The following is a 19,778-nucleotide window of genomic DNA, read 5'->3' on the forward strand; positions in this document are numbered from 1 at the left end:
AGGCCCCATTAGCTAAAGTCGTGCTTCAGGTTAAGAACAGTTTCAGGTTAAGAACGGACCTCCGGAACGAATTAAGTACTTAACCTAAGGTACCACTGTATATTAAACAATGCATGTTTAATATAATATAAAGACTGCCATTCTAAATATACCTAATGGGCTTTTCCCAAGTGAATATGCATAAGATGGTGGGCTGATTAACCCAGGTTGCTAGGTGTTTAGAGTTGCGGGGGGATATTGTTAATGGGCAGCAGGGTATATACCCTTGCAATATTCAGAGAGAGTGTGTGGACTCTTTTTGCCCCAGCATGTACTGCTGTTTCACCTGAGTAATGAGAACATCAGCTTGCAAACGGCACCGCAAGCTTTGCACATGCTCTGTCTGGCACGATGGATTCTCATTCATCTGCGGAGACTTCAGTTTAAGCACGGCATTCTTGCAGCTGACGCTGCATTCTCAGCAGTGCCCTTCTCAGACACAGGATGAAAGATGATTTATTTTCCCTGTGAAATGATGGTACCTCAGGTCATTTCCAATCAACATTTTGAATAGGGTCTTTTACAGATGGAAGATATTGTTCTTCGTACATGACTGGAGTGTGGTTGCCTTTCTGATAAGCTGCAGCCATAAAGCAAATTTAATCCAGAAAGGAAGACTGGCGGCAGCAATCATTGAATGCGTTGTTTACTGGTGTGATATATGGGCTATTGCTACGGTGATTGCAGAGGTGAGGACGGAAAGGCAATAGGCAACCATGGATTTTAGTACTTCATCAGTGTTTGATCAACAGAAAGGTAAGCTGTTTGTTGTTAATGCTAATATTCATTCATGCTCATATGCCTGTTGCTGTTGCATTCTCATTCACATCAGACAGAATGTTTCATGTTACATGTGGGAATTCTTAGACCATGTGAATTTCATGTCAAGCTGTTCGACTATCTGCACATGTTGATTTTAAAAAGGGGATCTATTTCAATTTGTTTTAAAGGCAGCCATTTCAGTCTGCTACAGTATGGAAATGGTTAACCAAAAGAGATAAGTTCTATGGAGAAAACTGACTGTGTTTGACATTTTCCTCATATTTGACAGGAGGTTTCTACTTTTACAGCTAGCTTATCTGCTTTCTGGGTTTTGTAAAAACCTAACTAATTAGGCTTCTTGGTTTAAATAAAATATGAATTAAGTGCAAGCCACTGAAAATTCAGTGGCTGGAGATGCTCTCATCTTTCAATAAATCCTTAAATTGATGGCATGGATACTGACAAACTACAAATGTCCAATTGTATATTCCAATCCGATAAGCAAAGGTGCATTTTATCCAGGAAAAGTTACTACAGAAATTAAATCACTTGCTCTGTAGTGTGATGGAAGAATTTTATTTCTTGGATTTCAATTTAATTTACTCTATGATTTTTTATTCTAAGTGCCCGATTCCAAAATTTCAGTAACTTTTCATATGACTTTTGTACCCACCAAATGATCTGAAATCATGTCAGGCATTGATATTGCACCAAACAACAAGCACCAAAGAACAAGGTGTTGATGATCGTCCTCTGGTCTTGTGTTTGCACCTACAAATTGTACATGTTTGCTAGGAAAGCAGAATCAGGCCCATATTGAAAAGCATCTTGGCTCTATGACTTCATGAAAGGGCACAAGCATAATGTTAGAGAATGAATTCTGTCTGCTCAGTTTCTTTGCCATGTCAAAACAGTTGTACTCTTTTATCTATAGACCAGTTTTCCGTGCTGAAGTCTCTGCACTATCTATTAATTTTTAAGAAATGGATAGTCATTCTAATCCACTCTAGTCACTGAGGTGGGCATGCAGAGCTCCTCTACCCACAAAAGCTTCTCCAGTTAATTTGACAAAATTTGGCAAAGCCATGAAAGGTTTCCTTTGAGTATGTGGATCTGCCCACGTCATGAATGTGAATGGAGACAGAGTGTGCATAAAAGCATAAGAACTGCTGTATCAGACCGAAGGTCTATGCAGTCAGGCACTCTCTCGTCTCCAGCAGCACCCAAGCACACACAATCAGGAGAAGCAGAGAATGATGGAGAATCCTTTGGTTCCCAGCATCTTGGAAAAAGGAGTGTCTAATAGTCTAATTCTCTTGGAATACAGAAACTCATTTCCCAGCTAATGGGGCTAATAGCCACTGATGTATCTGAGCTTCATGAATTTATCTCATCTGTGCCTAAAGCCATCAGATCACTAGAACTTTGCATCTTCATCACATGGGAAGGAGAGGGGGGAAGATAACTCTGGAACCTGGAAAGTGCCTCTGAGGATGTGCAGAGGGCATGCTGTGCCTCACTGAGGCTTCTACACATTTGAAATTTAGGGCAATGATAGAATTAGGTAAAGGTAAAGGGACCCCTGACCATTAGGTCCAGTCGTGACCAACTATGGGGTTGCGACGCTCATCTTGCTTTATTGGCTAAAGGAGCCGGCATACAGCTTCTGGGTCATGTGGCCAGCATGACTAAACCACTTCTGGCAAACCAGAGCAGCGCACGGAAGCGCCATTTACCTTCCCGCCGGAGTGGTACCTATTTATCTACTTGCACTTTGACATGCTTTCAAACTGCTAGGTTGGCAGGAGCAGGGACCCAGCAACGGAAGCTCACCCCGTTGCGGGGATTCGAACCGCCAACCTTCTGATCGGCAAGTCCTAGTCTCTCTGGTTTAACCCACAGCGCCACCCATGTCCCTTTGAATTAGAATTAGCACCTCTCATTTTACGAATTAATCAATTTATTGCTTTTATCAATGCCCACACCTCTCCGAAGCTGCACGTGAGGACTAGGTTTTGCCTGTGTGTCTCAGCACTTTGTACTTGGCTTTCTCTGTATTCAGAGACAAGGCAGACAATAGGGAGCAACCCGTTGCACTCCCACTGTCCTCCATTGACCTCATCCCACCACTGGCAGTCCCAATTGCCCCCGCTATTCGACAGTTTCTGCCAGGCTACCCAGCATTTGGATATCGCATGTTCATCATGCACCAGAAGATAATGGCATGCAGTTTGCCTGCTTTCCGTCCCCTTCCACAGAAGTATCCCAGACTTTTGGATGCTATGGGAATACTAAGAGGAAAAAGAGAAGGGGGTGAATGCAAGCATTTTACCTTTGGATGTTCATGGACAGGCATAAATTAAAACCTGTGCCTGCAGCTGTGTGTGAGAGAGTCTTTCTTCTTGAAAACCAGAGCCCCAAACGTGCAGTTGTATGCATGGGGGGGAGGCTGTTATTAGACATTATTATGAATGAATGGGAGTGACAGGGCCAGCTCCAGATTGAAGGGATCCTCAGTGTGGTATCTTCTGGTAGGCCGGCTCCCTTCTCAGAGCTCCCCACCCCCTTGCTCATGAGGCTGGTGGCAGGAGGGGAGCAGAGGAAAGTAGCTACAAAGCTGCTCTGGTGAGCACTGTGGTATCTTGGAGCCACCATGTAAATGACCCTCCAGTGCCCCTGATGCAGTATCACTGCAGTGCATTGTGGGAAATCTAAATGGTACTCCTCTCCCCTAGAGCACCTGAAAAGGGATGTCCATCAGCAGGGAACCCTGCCAGGTCAGGTGCAAACGTTTGTTTACTTATTTATGTTTGGGACGTGGGTGGCGTGTGGGTTAAACCACAGAGCCTAGGACTTGCTGATCAGAAGGTCGGTGTTTCGGATCCCTGTGACGGGGTGAGCTCCCGTTGCTCGGTCCCTGCTCCTGCCAACCTAGCAGTTCAAAAGCACGTCAAAGTGCAAGTAGATAAATAGGTACCACTCTGGCGGGAAGGTAAATGGTGTTTCCGTGTGCTGCTCTGGTTCGCCAGAAGCGGCTTAGTCATGCTGGCCACATGACCCGGAAGCTGTACGCCGGTTCCCTTGGCCAATAAAGCGAGATGAGCACCGCAACCCCAGAGTCGGTCACAACTGGACCCAATGGTCAGGGGTCCCTTTACCTTTACTAGTTATTTATTTATTGTGTTAATATCCTGCCTTTTTCTCCAAGTAGCTCCAGGTGGCAAACATGGTTCTCATACCCTCCAACTGGGACATGCAAAAAAACTGGGTCATGCATCTTCCGGGGAGCAGGTTCCCATGTGAGTCACGTGACCCTCATGTGATCATGGTCTTACAAGATGTGTTTTTTTCAGGGCTTGGGGAGGGGCTGTGACACCAAAGGTTGATTGGATGGACCCAGAGTGTGGGGAATGTGTCTTTACGTGGCGATGGGTTGCCTACTGCCCTTAAACAGGAGGTAATGCATCCATTCCCTGTATATGCCCACCTACCTGTCTGCATCTTGGGTAAGGTGGTAGACAGAGGGAGGGGTAAGACCCTGCAGGAGTTCCTGGAGAATATGAATTCTTTAGATCCATTTCAATCTGGGTTCAGTTTTGGGAGTGAACCAGCCTTGGTCACCCTGATACCTGACTTCTATCATGAATGGGACAGGGGGAATACAGCTCTGTTTCTGTTTCTCAGTCACTCAGCGGCTTTTGATACCACTGAGCATGGCATCCTCATGGACCAGCTCTGTGGGATGTGTATTGGGGACACTGTTCAACAGTGGTTCCACTAAGGTTCATGTCCAGAGAGTAGCATTAGGAGATTGTGTTTCAGCTCCACGGTGTCTGTGCTATAGTGTACCACAGGGTGCAAATTTGTCCCTAATCTAACATCTCTGTGGTGTTGACCCTGTCCATCCATATAAAGTCACTGGGTGCAGTCATTCAGACTTCTGAGGCAAAATGTCATCAGCATGCTAATGACACATAGCTCCACTTCCCCTTAAATTCTGAATCAGGAGAAAGAGGCTGTACATGATCTGGACCGTTGTCTGGCTGTAGCAGAGGAAGGCCATTAACTAAACTTGAACCCTGGGGAGATGGAGGCACTGTGGGTTGGTTGTTTTTGTGTCTGGGACACTGGCACATGATCCGGGTGAGACGGCACTCTGGACATAACAGATATGGAGTTTGGCTCTATCTCTGTCACTCAGATACCCTCAGGGTATAGGAGTGCCTTTTGCCAGCTATAGCTGGTGCACCAACTATGGTCTTTTCTGGACAGGAAGAGTCTGGCCTTGTAACAAGAGTGGGAAACCGGTTTTGGAAATGGTTTTAAGTTGAATTAATTCAGTAATGATTTGTAATAATCTGGAAAATCAATAAAAAATAATTGGGGGACTGTGGCTAGCACTGCCCATGACAGCACATGGGCCTCTGGCTCCATTCTCTAAACATGTGCATGTTCAGTGTATCTGAAAAGGGATGCTTTGAAGTTTGTAGCTCTGTGCATGCCACATAATCAGCATCTCCAGACAATCAGGGGTCTCTTATCACACAGAACTCCTACAGGCATGAAGCTGCTCTAGAGTAGGGACCCCTTTGCAGATGTTGTGCTGAGCAGGCATATGGCAAGGGATGGCGCCAGCAGCATGGTCCCACTGCCCCCTTCTCCCCTTGCACCTCCAACAGATGAAAATGGTCTGAAGAGGGCTTTTACATATGCGAATGTCTTGTTGTTGTTGTTGTTGTTGTCTAGTCGTTTAGTCGTGTCCGACTCTTCGTGACCCCATGGATCAGAGCACTCCAGGCACTTCTGTCCTCCACTGCCTCCCACAGTTTGGTCAAACTCATGCTGGTAGCTTTGAGAACACTGTCCAACCATCTCGCCCTCTGTCGTCCCCTTCTCCTTGTGCCCTCAATCTTTCCCAACATCAGGGTCTTTTCCAGGGAGTCTTCTCATGAGGTGGCCAAAGTATTGGAGCCTCAGCTTCAGGATCTGTCCTTCCAGTGAGCACTCAGGGCTGATTTCCTTCAGAATGGATAGGTTTGATCTTCTTGCAGTCCATGGGACTCTCAAGAGTCTCCTCCAGCACCAGAATTCAAAAGCATCAATTTTTTGGCGATCAGCCTTCCTTATGGTCCAGCTCTCACTTCCATACATCACTACTGGGAAAACCATAGCTTTTACTATATGGACCTTTATCCCGCGAATGTCTTATCCCACTCTAAATATCAGTGGCACAGAACATGTGATTTCTTGAGCACTGACCAAAGGCCACAGCACGTATAAATAGTTTCATCTGAGTCAAAGGACCATTAGTTGCTAGGCTACCTTTCTGCTTACCAGAAAGAAAAGCGCCTCGTCTACTTGACAGTTACTGCTGTTGGCTGCAATCATGCAAATCGATGTGAGAGGAAGGAGGGGATTGGCATAAACCCGTTGCAGGCTTCAATGCCTTTGAGACATCAGCAAGTGCTGAGCAGCAGCCTTATTGTGGATTCCTCTTACGTAGAAATCACAGACTGACTAAACCACAGGCTGTTACACTTCCCTCCCGCTGTGCTTCCTCTTCTGCACAGGCCAGTGAAGCCCTGCAAGATGAAAGCGCAGGCATATAGCATGGGGTAATATATTGTTACAGAAATTGGGCGCCACTCCCAGTCTTTGCCGAGTGGTAGCAAGATTCCAGGGGGTTCCAGGTGTTCACCCAGGGCCTGTGCTGCTTTGGAGAATTGAAGTTGAACTGTGTTATACAGTACCATAACTGCATCAATGTACTGCCAAATCCCAAGAGATTAACCCCCTCTAAATATGTATGTATGTACATATTTTAATCGTGTGTGTGTGTGTGTGTGTGTGTGTGTGTGTGTTGGCAGGGGCCCCCCTTTGATGGCTAACAACCAAAAAAGAATCTTTTAAAAATGTGTAACTTCTTTAAAAATTAAGGCACATTGAAAGCATATATAGCAATACTAGGTAAAGGTAAAGGGACCCCTGACCATCAGGTCCAGTCGCAGACAACTCTGGGGTTGTGGCGCTCATCTCGCTTTATTGGCCGAGGGAGCCAGCGTGCAGCTAAGTCATGTGGCCAGCATGACTAAGCCAGAGCAGCACACAGAAATGCTGTTTACCTTCCCGCCGGAGCGGTACCTATTTATCTACTTGCACTTTGACGGGCTTTTGAACTGCTAGGTTGACAGGAGCAGGGACCAAGCAACGGGAGCTCACCCCGTTGTGGGGATTTGAACTGCCAACCTTCTGATCGGCAAGCCCTAGGCTCTGTGGTTTAGACCACAGCGCCCCCGCGTCCCTTTAGCAATACTAAACTAATACTAATACCAGCAGAACCAGCATTAAAAATATATTAAACTCTCAGATTCTAAAAGTTCTGGGGAGAAAAACACCTCCACCTTTTCCCCACAAGCCAGGTAGAGCACACGGGGCCTCTACTCCAGGAATGGGGATCCTGCGCCCTTCCAGATGTTCATGACCCCCACCCAACAGTCCCAGCCTGCATGGCCAATGGCCAGGGGTGATAGAAATTGTAGTTCAGCTGTTAAGTTGTGGGTGAACATATCAGACGACACAGTGATTCTTCAAACAGCTCTTGTTTATTCACAGGCCAGGACAGAACTGAACTGAAGGGTCCGGTTAGCCTGCTTATATAGAGCTCCAGTACAACGTAACTGTAACAACTTTCTAAAACTATCCAATCACTGAACGTCACTTTTGATCCCTTATTTGCATAACTATCTACAGTATCCCCCTGCTGGCCCAGAGTGAGAACTTCAGTACATAACATCAGCAGCATCTGGAGGGCCAAAGGTTCTCCACACCTATTTACACCAAAGATGTCACAACTGAAAAGGTCTTGCCTAACTGCATTTATTATTATTGTTATTTGCTACATTTATACCCCACCCTTCTCACCAAGGTGCCCATGGTGGCAAACACTTCTATGATAGAAAAATAGTTAAAAATAAAATATAGCAATATTTTAAAACAGTTTAAAATATCTAAAAGCAATTAATCACAATGAAATAATTATTTTTTAAAAACTAATTTTAAAAAGCATGTGTCTGAATAGGCCTGCTGAAATAGAAAAGTTTTGAGTTTCTTTTTGTTTAAAAAATGACTTATAAGTGCAAATCATAATCTTAACAATCTAGATCATGATCTGCAGCTTCCATCATACCAAAGTACAGTGGTACCTCGGGTTAAGTACTTAATTCGTTCCGGAGGTCCGTACTTAACCTGAAACTGTTCTTAACCTGAAGCACCACTTTAGCTAATGGGGCCTCCCGCTGCCGCTGCACGATTTCTGTTCTCATCCTGAAGCAAAGTTCTTAACCTGAAGCACTTTTTTCTGGGTTAGCGGAGTCTGTAACCTGAAGCGTATGTAACCTGAGGTACCACTGTACATTAAAGACGTTTGGATTGGAACAGCAAAATGCCTGCCTGCCCTTTTATGTTAGGATTTGCTCCTGCATTGTGAAATGGTGTTTTTCTTCCTTCTTCTATGTGACTGTCTTTAATGTGAGGGCTGTATTTAACCTTGTCATCGATCTTCTTGCAACCCCTCCACCACCAAAGACAAAAACAAAATCTTTTGTTTTCCCTGCTGCTTTTATTCCCACAGGCGATTCGGCAGAAGAATTCGACTTGACTCTGGTATATCAAGCAGCAGCTAATGGGGATATCAACACTTTGACGGCTGTCATTCGTGAAGATCCCTCAATACTAGAATGCTGTGACAGTGATGGTAAAGCGATTCTTTCTCTGGTTTTCAGTTGCTAAAAGTTGTAACTAATTGCTATGGTTCTGCTGTTTTTAGCATCACTTTCGACATCACAGTATCACTGCTAGAGACTTCCTTCTTTACAAGTGAAAGAAAAGGGGTAGTGATTACAGTAGTTCTTTTAAGACACTTTCTTCCTCCTCTCTGTTCACAAGAATATATGGCACAATCATATATTATAGCTGCACAACTCCCAGAAAGTGAATTCTTCTCCAGTGTACCTAATAACAAGCTGAAGGGGCTGAAGCACAGCTAGACAGCACTGCTTTGTATGCAGAAAGTCTAGAGGTCAAATATTTATTTTTGACATTTATATACAGTCATACCTCGTGTTGCATTCTGCTCTTATTACGGACTTTCAGCTTACGAATGCGGCAAACACGGAAGTGTTTACTTCCGGGTTCACCGCCCGCACATGCACAGAAGAGGCGCTCTAGTTGCAGAATCCCCACAACAGGGTGAGCTCCTGTTTCTCTGTCCCAGCTCCTGCCAACCTAGCAGTTTGAAAGCACATCAAAGTGCAAGTAGACAAATAGGTACCACTGTGGCGGGAAGGCATTTCCGTGCGCTGCTCTGGTTTCGCCAGAAGTGACTTAGTCATGCTGGCCACATGACCCAGAAAAACTGTCTGCAGACAAACGTCGGCTCCCTCGGCTAGTAAAGCGAGATGAGCAGCACAACCCCAGAGTCGTCCGTGACTGGACTTAACTGTCAGGGGTCCTTTACCTTTTTATACCAAGCTTGTCTTCCAGCAATCTCAAGGTGGTACGTGGTTCTCTTCCCCTCCATTTCATCCTGACAACAACCCTGTGAGGTAGGTTAGGCCCAATGAACTTCATGGCTGAGTGGGGATTTGAACCCTGCTCTCCCAGGTCCTTCTAGTCCTACACTCTAACCATCACACCACACTGGCTCTCTATCTCCACAATCCCCAGCATCTCCAGGTAGGCCTTGAAAAACCTCTTGCCTGAAACCCTGGAAAGCCACTGCTAGCCAGAGCAGACAACACTGACCTAGATGGACCAATTTCAATTCAGGGTGAAGTAGCTTTAGATGTCTATAACTGTAATCCTAAATGTTCACAAACAGTAATGCAAACTTAACTGTGAAAAGTTGAGAACTATATACTATTTGAGAACCAAAAGAGTACAGTAGAGGGGAAATGTGTGGGAGCAGCTCTGGGTTGGTTGGTTTTCAGTGTATAAACAATAATGTCATCTGTAAGAGTTTCAGGACAACAGTTCTGGTTAATGAATGAGGTAACAACAGGACTGCTTGACTATTGCTTGTGACAGTTATACATACGAGAAGTCAGAGGACCAGCAGGGATGGGGGAATAAAGAAAAGGCTGGTGAATAGTTTCCTTTGCTTTGATGGCAAACCTCACCCTAGCAGTTTAAGCAGCATTGCTTCTTTGCAAGATGGTTTGCCTTGCTGGATAAGAAACAAAGGTTGCCTTTCAGCTGGCTGCACATCTTTTGTTTTAAAGCCTGCTGTGTTCTGTCAGTTGAACTTATGAAATCTGAAACACCACTGAGTTCAATGACACCTACGCCCAGGTGAATTTTAGCAGTATCAGTCATTCCTTCTTGTATCAAAAAAAAAACAAAAACCCATGCATGTGGGGATGTTTCCAGCTTAGCTAGAATTAGCTACCTGAATTACTAGTTTTCCATATGCGAGGAACTTTTGACATGCTTCGAACAACAGTCATTTGAGTTCCTGAAGTAGCACAGTCTAAGGAAATCTGCAGCCAGGAAGGCTGAACTGCATGGTTTTTCTGAACATTTGAATTAGCTGCTGGTGTGTAAAGACATACCCATCAGCTGCCCTGAATAGCCAGCACTGTGGCACAACTCTGCTGAACAGCGCCAGAGTGCCGAATTGGAAGGTGCATCCCTCCTGACGTCCCAATTTGGAGGGTAGCAATGTTGGAGGGTATGTAAAAGAGCTATCTGTACACTTCTGTGCCACTCTACGTAGCTTGGTGTTCACGACAGAAGTGTGGAAGAGGGAAGCGAAAAAAGAAAGTAAGAGGCCGGTGACTAGTTCCCCAATTATCTACTTGGATCTAGTTAATTAAATAAAAGCTGCAGCTAAAAATGAAAGTCATTAGGCTGGTCTTTCAGTCACGAAACATTGCTCCATCCACGATGGTTGCTGCTCCTCATTCCACAGTTTTGCTTTTGATTTGCCTCATTCGGTTTCTGTGCAGCTTTTGTACTGCAGAGAACAAAATTTGCCAATTTGCAAAATGATCAGTGCGTTAATAAACAAGGGATAAGAGACAAAATGGTGGGCACATGACAGGCTTAGGAGGCAAACAGTGATGTGGAATAGTAGATATATGTGTTGCAGGAATGACTATTATGTCGGGCTTCTACAACATGAGAGCTGTGAGAGGAATTCTAGATTGCAGGAAGCCACGGTTTGTGGGTCTAACATCCTGTTCCCCACCCACATCTCTCTGCCTCACTTTCAAGCTAATAGTACTGATTCCTTTGCCTAGGGGTGGGAGAGAAATTTGAATCAGTTTAAAGGTAAAGCTGCCACATTTTCACTTTCCAAACAATACAGTACGTGAAATGAAATACAGGCATCTTCCAAAATGTGCATATTCCTGAATTTTGCAGTGATGTTTTCCAGCCAAGTCGGGTGTACAAAAAATTATATACCAAAGGGTACATTTTAAAATGCATCTATTTGTGAAAATAACACACACAAATGCATTCTGTGGGCTTCTTTGGGAGGAAGGGTGGGATAAAAAAAAAGTAAATTATTGTTATAATTATAGGGGAAATTACTTTGCAAAAAGGCTTATGCATTTTAGTTAGGACTTAAAATAAGGAAACAAATCGTCTGCAACCCTAAGTGAAGCAGTTTGGAGCCCAATCTCCCCCAATTTATTCTGCCCAACGGCGGCAACTGGTGGGTAAGGTAAGGCATGAAGTCACCCTGAAAGCTCTTGCTAATGTTTAAAATAAAAAATCTTGAAAGGGTAGTGGGTGTAATTTACTTTGGTATCTGCCTCAGATGACTTCCTTTCCCGCTTCTCCCCCCTAAACTAGCCAGGTACAGAATGAATACACACAAACACACGTCAACTAACACAGTCATATAATATAGCTAACTTATGTGGAGTTTGAAATTGGACTCTCCTGAGAGGTAACAATACTTCCAGGAGTGCAAGCACTTTTTAAAGCAAAATGAAGCACTTGATATACTATACATGTGTTTTTTACTAAAGGTAAAGGAACCCCTGACCATTAGGTCCAGTCGTGACCGACTCTGGGGTTGCGGCGCTCATCTCGCTTTATTGGCCGAGGGAGCCGGTGTACAGCTTCCGGGTCATGTAGGCAGCATGACTAAGCCGCTTCTGGTGAACCAGAGCAGCGCACAGAAACGCCATTTATCTTCTCGCTGGAGCGGTATCTATTTATCTACTTGCGCTTTGACATACTTTCGAACTGCTAGGTTGGCAGGAGCAGGGACCGAGCAATGGGAGCTCACCCCGTCACGGGGATTCGAACCGCCGACCTTCTGATCAGCGAGCCCTAGGCCCTGTGGTTTAACCCACAGTGCCACCCGCGTCTTTGTTTTTGTACTAACTGTGCCTTAAATGAAATACATTTTTTCCTTTCCAAGGCTGTACTCCCTTGATGCACGCCATCTCAGGACGCCAGCTCGATACAGTGAAATTACTGCTGAAGATGGGAGCCAATATCAACACCCAAGATGCATGTGGGCGCACTAGTTTATCTCTGGCAACCTACCTGGTATGGAGCTTTCCTTCCCCTATACATAGTTTTTAGGAAAAATCAACAACAAAAAAGCAGCATTTTGGAACTATTATAGCATATGATTAATACTGGCAAAATACAACATTATCAAAGGGACTGCTGACAGTTTATATCATTAAAAATGCATTTGTTAAACTTGCAACAGCTCCACTAGGGTGTTTTTTTAAGCACACACATCATCTTCTGAAGTAAACATTTCCTTTGTCCAGCGTTATGTCTGATATCTCTTCATCAGAAAAATTGTCATTCAGTAATCATATGCTGCGGAACTAGAAATTGCAAAACAGAAGGACATGTCCTATAGATTCTTCCTCCTGGTTGCTATAAATTATTTTATTGCACTGGAAATCATTTTTCGCATTGTGTTCATAAACCCCCACCAATGGCTCCCCCTAGTTCTATGGACCACAGGTTAAGAACCCCTGCTTCAGCAGATGTAATGCCATGAAACATCAAGGAAGGTAGACCTACAAACTAGCACAATCTCTGGGGTCTTAAGAGTGCCAGGTGCCAATTAACTCAGTATTTAGGTCCCAAACCTAGAGATATAGATTGCAGTCCTACGTCTACATCTTACCCAGGAGTAAGACATGCTGGAATCAATGGGACTTGTTTCTGAGTAGTCATGTACAGATTGCACTGTTACCTTTTTTAAAAAAAATATTGTTGAAACAAATTCATATCCAGTACACATATTTTTTCAAAAAAGTTTCCAATTTGCACAGCCTCTTTCCTTCTGATTCACTTTCAGGGGTGGCTGGAAGGTTGCGTCAGCCTGCTGAGAAATGGTGCCAAACAGAACATCCCCGATAAAAATGGAAGATTACCACTACATGCTGCCACTGCTGATCCCAATGTCAGGTATGCTCTTTGAGCTACGGATAATGAATCTTTTAATAGATCTGTAATCTGTAGCTTTTTCATTATTGCTCATAGTGGTTAGAACATGTTCCCTCTTAGGTAATAAAAGAGGTTGATAAGACTCATTAGAATTTCAGCCTTTTTGTATTATTAATCATACTTCTCTACCTGCCTGGGCGTCCTGTACTAATAATTAACTGCACATAAAGGGTTGCTGATGAAGGTTTTCACAGCTGTGGTGTTGCTTGCTGTACTTCAACCCTGGCTTGGTATTTCATGCAAGTTTTAGTCAGAGTAGACCTATTGAAATCAAAGGACCTTAGTCATATATCCCAGTGGGGCTTCACATATACTGTAGTTTCTGTAACAAGTGCAATTGCACCAACTGCAGGAACCAATGAGTGTTCATGAGTACAGCCTACATATGGAAAAAACTAGTTCATGCAAATACTCTTCCTATTTAGAAATGCCTCTCTGCTGGGTGAACAATGACCAGACATTAACATTATTCACACAAGAAACAATAAAACGGGATTTAAGCCTTGTGTAAGTTTCTTCAAGGTAGTGCCAAGGTAAGTAAACAGCCACAATTACAGACAGCCACATCCAAGACTGTGCAAAAGGTTGATAGTTCAACTCTGTAGCTAAGATTTGCCTTGAGACTACTTTTCCTCAGTTGTGGAGAATCACTGCATGGAACTTTTAACAATACCAACAAGAAATCACTTGATACTCATGTTATCAAGAAAATCCATCGAATTATTGTGGTTCTTATGGGCTGTGATGCTGTGCACAATTTTGTGCAGGCAAATCCCATTGGTTTCTGTGACGCAGATGCATGCAAAACCAAAGACAGTGTCATTCTTATTTAATTTAATATTGATTTCCTTGAAGCAGGCAAGAAGCAACGGGAGCACTTGCTTCTTTCTGTGCAAATCACAGCTTGATGTGGACGCATGTATGCAACAACACCTAATCCATTTTAAGGAAACAAACAGGATATTACCAGCGTGTGTGCTACCTCTGATGAAAATATTGAACATTGTGCTTCCATGAGTGTATCACACACCCATTATGCTTCACAAACCTCTTCCATCCACTTCTCTCAAGCAATCTCAATTTTCAGTTGCTTTCCTAATTTTCTGGCATCCTTGTTCTTCTTTATACACATCATTTGAACAGTACTCTTGGAAGGTTTCAAGGCAACCAAGAGGACATTATCATTAAATAAAACATCCACAGAATAGGGGCCAGCACTGATATTTGGAAAGGGAGTGGTAATTTAGTTTAGCAGCAACACAGAGAGATCCCTGCAAAATAAATTTCTACAGTCCCCATGGTAACGGGCAGACCTTTGGTCGGAGCAGAAGTGTGCCAGCTGTTCAGCTCCTTTTCATCTGTCTTATTAGCCCAAATCAGCAAAATTAGATCTTCTGAATATGATCACTCCATTACCAGAAAGCACTGCTGAAATGCCACAGATCTTCGCCATGACCTTTTGTTTTTCTCTTCATCTTTGCTCAACATGGCAAGGAACACAAACAGCAATGTCCATGTAAGAAATCAATGTGTATCCAGAATAAAATATTAATAACTTTTTTATTAAACAAACAACTAAATTCAGCACTAAGACATCTCAAATTGTGCAGCAAAAGGGTGTGTTCTGATACTTGTATAAATTCTACAAATTAAGTCATGTTACATCACGTTACCCACATTTGGTGGGGGTGCAGGGAGCAGCCCAGGAAAAGGGAAGAAAAATAAACTTTGTTGCATGAACCTGAACTCTGTCCCATGGATGGAAAGAAAGTTAGGATCCAAGCCACCCTTTCTATCTTTCTCCTAACACAATTGGTGTTTTTGAGTGATTGACAATCCCAATTCATTTTCCATTCATGGAAATATAGTTACACACATGGGTGGATCTGTTTCATAAGAATAGTTCTCATTTCATGAACAAACTCCCTTCTGCTCATGGAACAACAGTGTTGGAGCCCTCTCTGTGGTTTACATAAGCCCTACAAACCAGGATCACAAACCATCTTCAAAATGTGGTTTGCAAACTTGGTTTGGTGGGCAAGTGCAAATTTGTCAGTTCAGCTGTAGTACGGTCAAGGTATGGTTTGTCTAAATAACTATTTGAACTGGAACATGCAAGAAGGAAGCATGTGAAACAGGGCTTGTTGTTCCCATGGTGCTAAACCTTAGTTTGATGTTATGGTAAATGCAAAATTCACATTGCAATAAATTAATGCCTCTCTTGCCATATCTCTTACCATCAAAAGGTAATTAAAAAAACCCAAACATCCTGGAATATATTGCTGAATTGGGGCAAGTCTATAGTTATATACTGTAGACTTTTCCTAATGGTGGCATTCATATCCGTGAAGATCTATTTTCCATCGTACAGTGGTACCTCGGGTTACGTACTTAATTCGTTCTGGAGGTCCGTTCTTAACCTGAAACTGTTCTTAACCTGAAGCACCACTTTAGCTAATGGGCCTCCCACTGCCACCGCGCTGCCAGAGCACAATTTCTGTTCTCATCCTGAAGCAAAGTTCTTAACCCGAGGTACTATTTCTGGGTTAGCGGAGTCTGTAACCTGAAGCGTATGTAACCTGAAGCGTATGTAACCCGAGATACCACTGTACTGTAGGTTTGTTTCATTTTTTAAAAAATAAAATTTTATTTTATGGTTTATTATTGTTTATATTTTGAATTTGATATATAGGGGGGCACCAAAATCTTTCAAGTGTTTAGGGCCTCTCAAGGTCTTAATCTGGCCCTGAACATAGGCAGATAATTTAACTTGAGAACAAGAGGCACACTAGTGCACACAACTTGAGCATTCCCTGCTTTGACATGCCTATCCTAGAGTAAGAAAACAAATCCTGGAGCAGCTGCCTTAACCTGATGTGTCAGCCAGCACTCATGCTTTGTTTCACCCAAATAAACCATGAACAGGAAACCAATGATGACCCCTGGCTTCTTCTTTGTTTGGAGAAAAACCATAAGCCCTGGTTTGCACATAATGCTAAACCAGTTGCTTTCTCCCCTTTAGCAAGGGACTATAGAGGGAGGAGTGCTCGACTCGCGACAGGACAGCAAAAAGTGAGGCCGCGTGGCTGGCGCAGCAGCAAGTTAAGCTGCCGTCCACGCCCCCTCAAGCCACCTAGTTGGACGCTTGCCCGTGGGCGTGGTGTGCCAGCCAGGTGAGTGGGTGGCAGGGGGCTAATGCCCCCTGCTTGAGGCGGAGATTGGCTACCGCCCACAACCCCTCCCCTCTTTGCAGGAGGAGAGTCTTTATCATTGGTGGTGTGATAATTTTTTATTTATTTTATATTCTTTATTGAAAAATAAAAAGAATAAAATACAAGTGCAGAGTAAGACACAAAAAAGAAAAAGAAACAAGGTCTGGTTAACTACAATAACAAGTTGTCCATCCCCCCTTCTTGTAATGTACACAATATCTTTTTTTCTGTTTCATTTTCTACATGGGTACTATTTCTTATTTTTTAACACAGTGTGATAATGTGACACTGGATCTGAACCATATTTGGGGAAGTATGTGAACAAGGCCATTGACTCTAAGATTCTAGCTTTTAGGCTTATACAGTACTGTTAAAAACATTGTTTAATTAAAGCTTCAGGAAGTTTATTGTGCTAGTCAAAGGCCGTGACAAAAACATAGAAACTCAAACAATTAATAAAGTTAAGTACATTTGGGTTCCATTGACTTCGTGAAGTGAAAGCTAGGCACATGTTTAATTGTTATGTCACTATGACATAAAGGTGCTTCGTTCTTACTGAAATGGGACCATGACTTTCTCTGAATTTTGTTTTGCCTTTTATTTTGACGTGGAATGTCACTTTGTCCTCCTCAGGCTTTTATCTGTGCTGCTACAGCAATCCGATCTCAGCGAAATCAACCACCAGGACAATGAGGTAAGCAAACTAGTATCCCCTAAATTGTTGTGTGGTGTATAAAGATTGTTATTGACGGGTGAAGGAGTCTTTCATGCTTAACTCTAGCCCAATGGTTGCCATTAATCTGATTTGAACTGATTTTATAATGAAATGATTTTAGAATGTTGTATCATTTTATTATTGTTAGCCACTCTGAGCCTGGCTTCGGCTGGGGAAGTCAGGATATAAATAAAATATTATTTATTATTAATAATAATAATCTGAGGGTTGGTTCACACAGACATTTAGCATCCACTTGGCCACTGCTATTTTTCTAGGGAAAGAGGTGCTGGAAGTCACCATGAATGCTTCCCTTGTTCTCTTATAATGGCAACGGCGCCCAACTAAGAGGTGCCGGAACTGAGTTCCAGTGAGTTCTGGATGAAAAAAAGCCCTGCACTTGGCCATTGTTGTTTTCTGTCCAGACTACACCATGCTTGGTGAAACAAGCCAACTGAACTGTTTTCAATGACTGTAAACTAGGATTGAACACACAGAAATACTGTTATAGTTTGTGGGGGGTCAGTCTGGATGTTATCAGTAGGTCCCTTCCAAACATGTGATCCTGTATTTGTGAGGTTATAAGCTATATGAGGAAACCTGCTGAACTGGTCAGACCAGTTTCTTTGTAAAATAATGGCCTTAGCTGGCAAGTTAAGTACTTCCATTTACATGTCCAAAAAGATTGATTGCCCTGTGGCCATAGAGACAAATGAGTGGGCCTTTTCTCAGCTCACCTGGCTGGCTGCCATGTCATCCTAAGAGGGATAACAATAGGTGAAGGGGAGCTGTGTTTATGTGAGTTTTGGCTTATGCTGGAAGCTAGAGACACAGAGACTTGTCTTGCTCTGTGCTCAGGGAACCTAATGGGGAAGCAAGACCTGTGCAGTGTTAATGCTGCAATCCCTTCCATCCTATGTTCAGGTTGTATATGTGATGTGTACACATAAAGCCATCCTAGGCTGGATCTAGACACATCAAAGAAACGTTTCAGGAAAACACACTGTAAACTTTGTATGAGAAATCGTGTTGGCAAAAATGGAACTCCACAGTGCCATCTGGTGTCACAGTGTTATAATGCATGTACCACGCATATAAAACACTCTTTATTTACCAATCTAGCTGAGTTCCCAGTCTCCATTCCAAGGAAACTGCACCCTGGGTAAGCACTGACACCCTGGAGTCTCTCATTGATTGGAGATTGGGAGGCATACATCATTACAGTTGTCTCTATATTCAGCCATTGCTTATGTAGCCATAATGGCGCCATGCACAATAGGGAGGTATTAGGAGAATCAGGAAAACACCCAGATTTGCGGACGTTATAAGGGGGGGTGGGTTAAGAAAGCCCAATGAGGACTAAGCATGGCCAAGGAGTGCTGGGCTGAGGCACAAGGCCCAGTGAGATCACGTGTTTATCATTTCTCCTGATTTGCTCACACAAATCTTACACAGTGGTTAGACTATGCTTCGCTTTATTGAGCTTTAATTCTAGTTTGTTTATGGGGTGATTATTACACAATGAGCATTCATCCTGTTTTGGTGGCTGGGTGTTTGCACATCTTCCCATTCATCATCCATTCATAGAATCATAGAACTGTGGAGTTGGAAGGGATACCAGGAGTCATCTAATCAAACCCCCTGCAATTCAGGAATCTCACACTTTTCAATGCATAGCTCTGTTACTTTCCTAACCCCCCAAAAGGCCAGGGTGATTTTTTAAAAGAGGGTTTGTTGCACTAGGTCAGGGTTGGAGAACCTTTTTCTCCCGAGGGCTATTGGGCAACCATCTCAAGGCCACATGGCGGACCAGGGAGAGGGGCAAAAGTGGGTGCAGCAATTAATGTAAATGTTGCTTTTGTCCAATGGGCTAGTTTCACCACACATTCAAACGCCCCTCTAACCTCCATCCCAGACAGGAAGAGGCATCCCCAGAGTTCAAAGACACATTCCAGGCAAGCAAAGGTCTTTGGGGTGTGAATCAGGGGTGTGAATACCACCACACCACCCCCTGTAAATAAGTGCAAAGTCTCCACAGAGGTAGTGTTAGGTCCAAGCAGGATGGCGGATGCTTTTGGCTCCCTCATAGACATCGGCAGATCTATTGTTTCATAACCTTATTATCCCTACTTCTAGGGCTGTCATGCATTGCCCCAAGCTTTGATGTCCTGGGTTGTGATTTTCAGGGGATGACGTCTCTTCACTGGTCTGCGTTCCACAATCGACCCCAGCACACGCAAATCCTGCTGCATAAAGGAGCTGATCCGGTGTTGGTGGACAAAGATTTTAAAACAGCTCTTCACTGGGCAGTCCAGGTATAGTACGGCTGTCCACCTTTTCAAAAGCAAATGTGTCTATTCATTTGATCCTGTTGTGTTCCATAATGCGAAACCACTGAAAGTAAAAACAACAATAACAAATGAGTACAGTGGTACCTCGGGTTACATACGCTTCAGGTTACATACGCTTCAGGTTACAGACTCCGCTAACCCAAAAATAGTACCTCGGGTTAAGAACTTTGCTTCAGGATGAGAACAGAAATTGTGCTCCGGCGGTGTGGC

General features: G+C 43.6%; 1 protein-coding gene across 1 annotated transcript in view; it reads left to right on the forward strand.

Annotated features, from left to right (window-relative positions):
• Window positions 1–412: 412 nt before the first annotated feature.
• ANKRD55 (ankyrin repeat domain 55) overlaps window positions 413–19,778 on the forward strand; it is a 38,999-nt gene continuing 19,633 nt past the window's right edge. The window contains exons 1-6 of the mRNA XM_081929470.1: window positions 413–795; window positions 8,432–8,554; window positions 12,236–12,366; window positions 13,142–13,251; window positions 17,136–17,196; window positions 19,404–19,532. Coding sequence (XP_081785596.1) covers window positions 756–795; window positions 8,432–8,554; window positions 12,236–12,366; window positions 13,142–13,251; window positions 17,136–17,196; window positions 19,404–19,532 — 594 coding nt within the window. The 5' untranslated portion in view covers window positions 413–755. The remainder of the gene's footprint in view (window positions 796–8,431; window positions 8,555–12,235; window positions 12,367–13,141; window positions 13,252–17,135; window positions 17,197–19,403; window positions 19,533–19,778) is intronic.

This window comes from Podarcis melisellensis (assembly GCF_964234715.1).
Source record: "Podarcis melisellensis genome assembly, chromosome: 11".
NCBI classification, from domain to species: domain Eukaryota; kingdom Metazoa; phylum Chordata; class Lepidosauria; order Squamata; family Lacertidae; genus Podarcis; species Podarcis melisellensis.